Source organism: Oncorhynchus nerka, linkage group LG22 (assembly GCF_034236695.1).
Source record: "Oncorhynchus nerka isolate Pitt River linkage group LG22, Oner_Uvic_2.0, whole genome shotgun sequence".
Lineage (NCBI taxonomy): Eukaryota > Metazoa > Chordata > Actinopteri > Salmoniformes > Salmonidae > Oncorhynchus > Oncorhynchus nerka.
In genome coordinates, this window is record NC_088417.1 from 63,843,661 (window position 1) to 63,849,660 (window position 6,000).

Below are 6,000 nucleotides of genomic sequence, written 5' to 3' on the forward strand. Positions count from 1 at the left end.
CCAGGCCAAGATAAAGTGTTGTGTGAACAGACAATACAGAGTTACACATGGAGTAAACGATAAACAAGTCAATAACACGGTAGAAAGAAAAAAAGAGTCTATATACATTGTGTGCAAAAGGCATGAGGAGGTAGGCGGATAATTACAATTTTGCAGGTTAACACTGGAGTGATAAATGATCAGATGGTCATGTGCAGGTAGAGATACTGGTGTGCAAAAGAGCATGATGCCCAGCATAAGAAACAAATCATAGTCGTACTAGAGGTTGACCAATAATGATTTTTCAACACCGATACCGATTATTGGAGGACCAAAAAAAGCCAATGCCGATTAATGGACACTTGTATTATTATTATTTATTTTTTAAATATAGTTATTTGTAATAATGACAATTACAACAATACTGAATAAACTTTTATTTTAACTTAATATAATACATCAATTAAATCAATTTAGCCTCAAATAAATAATGAAATATGTTCAATTTGGTTTAAATAATGCAAAAAAAAAGTGTTGGAGAAGAAAGTAAAAGTACAATATGTACCATGTAAAAAAGCTAACGTTTAAGTTCCTTGCTCAGAACATGAGAACATATGAAAGCTGGTGGTTCCTTTATTCCCAGGTAAGAAGTTTTAGGTTGAGGTTATTATAGGAATTATAGGACTATTTCTCTCTATACCATTTGTATTACATATACCTTTGACTATTGGATGTTCTTATAGGCACTTTAGTATTACCAGTGTAACAGTATAGCTTCCTTCCTCTCCTCGCCCCTACCTGGGCTCGAACCAGGAACACATCGACAACAGCCACCCTCGAGGCATCGTTATCCATCGCTCCACAAAAGCCGCGGCCCTTGCAGAGCATGGAGAACTACTCCAAGTCTCAGAGCGAGTGACGTTTGAAACGCTATTAGCGCGCACCCCGCTAACTAGCTAGCCATTTCACATCGGTTACACCAGCCTAATCTCGGGAGTTGATAGGCTTGAAGTCATAAACAGCGCAATGCTTGAAGCATATAATTGTTCCTTTGCTGTCCACATCACCGTCAAACAATCATGGTTCAAACACCCAAGACAGTTGTGAACAGGGCACGACCATGCCTATTCCCCCTCAGGAGATTGAAAAGATTGGCCATGGGTCCTCAGATCCTCAAAAGGTTTGACAGCTGCACCATCGAGAGCATCCTGACTGGTTGCATCACTGCCTGGTATGGCAACTGCACTGCCTCCGAACGCAAGGCATTACAGAGGGTAGTGCGTACGGCCCAGTACATCACTGGGGCCAACTTCCTGCCATCTAGGACCTCTATACCAGGCAGTGTCAGAGGAAGGCTCTAAAAATTGCCAAAGACTCCAGCCACCCTAGTCACAGATTGTTCTCTCTGCTACTGCACGGCAAGCGGTACCGGCGCGCCAAGTCTAGGTCAAAAAGACTTCTTAACAGCTTCTACCCCCAAGCCGTAAGACTCCTGAACAGCTGATCAAATGGCTACCCAGACTATCTGCATTGCCCCCACCTCCATTTTTAAGCTGCTGCTACTCTGTTTATTATCCATGCCTAATCACTTTACCTCTACATTCATGTACATACTGCCTCAATTGGCCTGGCCAACCAGTGCTCCCGCACATTGGCTAACCGGGCTATCTGCATTGTTTCTCGCCACCCACCAACCCCTCTTTTACGCTACTGCTACTCTCTGTCCATCATATAGGCATAGCCACTTTAACCATATCTACATGTACATACTACCTCAATAAGCCTGACTAACCTGTAGCCTCTCTACTTTTATAGCCTCGCTACTGTATATAGAATCGCTACTGTGATTTTCCACTGTCTTTTTACTGTTGTTTTTATTTCTTTACATACCTATTGTTCACCTAGTACCTTTTTTGCACTATTGAATAGAGCCTGTAAGTAAGCAGTTCACTGTAAGGTCTACACCTGTTGTATTCAGCGCACGTGACAAATAAACCTGGATTTGATGAATACAAATGAACAAAGTTAAATAAAATTGAAATTATATTTTCTCTAAACGATTTGAGGGAGTGCGCACATGCGGCTATTCTGTGTTGAGCGGTTAACAAAGAAATAGGTATTCCTATATGCTTAATTTAGAGTTAATAATATAACTTTAGTTCTACAAACGTTGGGATATATGTTTTGATTTTGGATGGCAGGCAGGCAGCTTTGCCCCAGTGATGTACTGGGCCGTACGCACTACCCTCTGAAGTGCCTTGCGGTCGGAGGCTGAGCAAATGTCCTACCAGGCAGTGATGCAACCGGTCAGGATGCTCTCGATGTTGCAGATGTAGAACCTTTTGAGGATCTCAGGACCCATGCCAATTCTTTTTAGTTTCCTGATGGGGAATAGGCTTTGTCATGCTCTCTTCACAACCGTCTTGGTGTGTTTAGACCATTCTAATTTGCAACCAAGGAACTTGAAACTCTCAACCTGCTCCACTACAGCCCCATCGATGAGAATGGGGGCGTGCTCGGTCCTCCTTTTCCTCGAGGCATCGTCTGTAGTCATATAACTTCTCTGGGATAATTGCCGAAAAGCAATTAAACTGTTGTGCAGTAGAGAAGGTGAAATGTACTCAGACTTATTGAGCTGAAATGTAACCTATAGTTTTTCCTATCCTCTCTTCCAGCTGTCCTTGAAGTGCCGGGCTCCTGAGGTGACCCAGTATGTCTACCAGGTGTACGACTCAGTCCTGAAGAACTGAACCTTCCGTCCGTCCACTCACCATCCTCCACTCCACACCTCGCCCCATGAACAAACAGCAGCTGTTAGCGTTTTAGTCATGTATTATTCCTTTCCCTCATTCCTCTCCACCATCTTTACCTCCATGGGAGAATGTGACATCCCCACTCCATCCTAAACTAAATGTCTTAATGTCGTAAAACGTGGTTGATGGTGAAGCTCTCCAAAAAGAAGAAGAAATCTTTCATATTCACTAAGCCATCGGTCCCACCTCTTTGTACTGTATTGCCAATATTTGAAAGTGTAATATCATATATGTTTTGTGTCAATTTTTTATGCTTGTTCTGCTTCCATGGTACTTTTCCTACTTTCCCAACTGTTCCACAAGAGATACTTGATTTGGTGCCATCTTCCAGGCCTTACTGGGGCGGACGTTTCCAGTTGAACCAGTTGCTACAGTATGTCTCCATGATGCAACAAGTACCATTCTGGGCCAAGATAGTGAGTAGTAGTGAGAGGACGAGCAGGAACAGGGAACATGAAATTGTCACGCGGCCATAATTTTAATGCATTAGTGGATGTCATTCTCTACTCATTTTAGTAACCACTATGCTGACCACTATTTATGATGGCTATTATTACTTGTTTGCTCCAGTCTGTGCCATTGTTCTTTTTTATTGATACTTGCAGGTAGCTGATAATTTCAAGCTTCTCAACGCTTTTCTGATTGCTCGACCTGCAGCAGCCATCAAACACAGTTATAGTCATTCCTACATTTCCAATAATCCATGTCCCTTTGCTGATTTTGTGTTGCAGTATTAATTATTATGCCAATTGTGAGTGTGGCATGAGTTGTCCATTCTGTTATACTGTAATCATTTTATGTTGATTCCAATGAGATTATTTGTTATTCTTTATATGTAAGATAGTTATTGATATTCCATTTGCAGCTGTTCCTCCAAACAAAACTAAACCCTAAACCTTGGGTCAAACCCAAAGCCAGGGTCAATATCAGTTGCTATTTTCATAGTAGATAACAACCCCAAACTGTCATCAATTACATACCTACTGTAAGCGTTTGTGGTGTTCTGCAGTTAAAATCACCTCCCTGGCATTGCTTTATCCTAAACATGGAGGCTATGTAGTGCTTGCAGGCCACCTAATGACCAGGGTCCCCCTTCTATGATTATACTGTGCAGTGACGTGGTGTAGTTTGTAGACCTAAAGTTCTGTACGACTAATGAAAGATGATTATTATATTACTACCTTGTAACCCATAATTAGTGTGCTTGTATTCCATAACAGAAAAACGTTGGCGCTATATTCCAGTTATGTACCAAGTCCTTGTGGAAGTTGTATTAATAAATGTATACAAACTGATGTGATTTTAATATGCCATATCTCTATGACTAACCATGCTTGCTAGACCTCTGGTAGTTGAGCTCAAACATTGTTGATCATTTTATTAATTATTTTTATTGAAGTCAATGTAAAGTGCAGTCTGAAGGGTACCAATTGTGTTTGACTTCAGCTTTCTAATTTTATTGTTGCCACATGCTGATGTGCCTGTAAACCTGCATGGAAGCGGTGTCCATTGCTCCCCAAAAAATCTTTGCGGTCTGTTTTCCTCATTCTCAAAACAACACTTGGCTACAGGGGATGGTCTTATCTTTGCCCAGAATTTGACTGCATGTATCCCAAGCAAGATATTATAAAGGTGTATTTGGGTGTAGCTTTCCCATCCAGAACTTGTTTGAGAAAAAATATTGAATGTACTTATAAGCCCAGCAACCAGGAATAAGCCTAAAGAACGGCTGTAGTAAGAAGTAATATGATTCTTCTCCTCAAGCTAACCTATTGATACTGCATCACTCCTCGTCGTCAAGATGGCACTGTATCCTCTATTATTTCAATAAAATGTCTGGTATAAACGTATGCAGTGCCTGATGTTTCACTCATTTGTTCACAATCCATAATCACACCAGAGGTAATATGACCAGTGTATGACACATAGCCAAAGGCCAGCCATAGCAGTGTGTAGTCCACAGATGCTCAGAATACAATGAGACTCGTTCAGAATCAAAGCTTATTTCCCTTGAGATGCTACTGATGTTTTAGGTGGGGTTTTTTTCCTTTGGAGGGTAGGCATTTTCACACTGACAATGTCAGTCTGAATCAGCATGTTGATTTTGTTACAGTTGTGTGTCTGGGGGAAATACAAACACAATGGAAGTTACAGTCTAGAGACCAGCGATATCAATGTTGGAAAAAGTGTTTCACACTGGATTTCCAACTCTTTACATCATCTGCATTGTGGGGATTGGGAAGAAGTCTGGCTTGAACTAAAGTAATTAGCAGAGCTACAGGCCTAGAGAATGTCTCTGGTAATTAGTTGCTCTAATTATCTTCAAAATAGACAATATAACTCAGTCAATAAGACCCCCCCCCCCCCTCAGTTCTCTCTGTTGACACGGCAAGCGGTCCTGCTGCATCAAGTCTGGAACCAACAAGAGCCTGAACAGCTTCTACCCCCAAGCCTCTATGTAGTACTTTGGGCCTCTCATAGTCTGTTCTGGACTTGGGGACTGTGAATAGACCTCTGGTGGCATGTCTTGTGGGGTATGCGTGCAATGGTGTCCGAGCTGTGTGCTAGTAGTTTAAACAGACAGCTAGGTGCAGTCAACATGTCAATACATGCGCTGCTGCTACTTTTTACCATGTCACTTTATTCCTAGCTATATGTACATATCTACCTCAATTATCTCGTACCCCTGCACATTGACTCAGTATTGGTATATAGCCAAGTTATCGTTACGCATTGGCTATTTATTACTTTTATTACGTGTTTTACTTTTAGATGATTTATCTTTTCTTTCACTCTGCATTGTTGGGTAGGGCAGATACATAAGCATTTCACTGTTAGTCTACTCCTGTTGTTTATAAAGCATGTGACATAACATTTGATTTTATTAGAGGAAGAGACGAAGCGAAAGGTTTAACTTCTTATGGCTGAGGGGCAGTATTGAGTAGCTTGGATGAATAAGGTGCCCAGAGTAATTCCACTAGATGTCAACAGTCTTTACAACCTTGTTTCAGGCTTTTCATTTCTAAAGATAGGAATTGTCCGGTTGAAACATTATTGAAGATTTATGTTAAAAACATCCTAAAGATTGATTCTATACATCAATTGACATGTTTCTACGAACTGTAATATAACGTTTTTGACTTTTCGTCTGAACGCGCACTGCATTTGGATTACTGGGCTAAATGCGCAAACAAAAAGGAGGTATTGG

General features: G+C 41.1%; 1 protein-coding gene across 2 annotated transcripts in view; it reads left to right on the top strand.

Annotated features, from left to right (window-relative positions):
• LOC115105476 (AP-2 complex subunit beta) overlaps positions 1 to 4,642 on the top strand; it is a 63,574-nt gene extending 58,932 nt beyond the window's left edge. For both annotated transcript variants that reach the window (XM_065007306.1, XM_065007307.1), the window contains one exon: positions 2,655 to 4,642. In XM_065007306.1, coding sequence (XP_064863378.1) covers positions 2,655 to 2,729 — 75 coding nt within the window. In that variant the 3' untranslated portion in view covers positions 2,730 to 4,642. The remainder of the gene's footprint in view (positions 1 to 2,654) is intronic.
• The last annotated feature ends 1,358 nt before the right edge of the window (positions 4,643 to 6,000 follow it).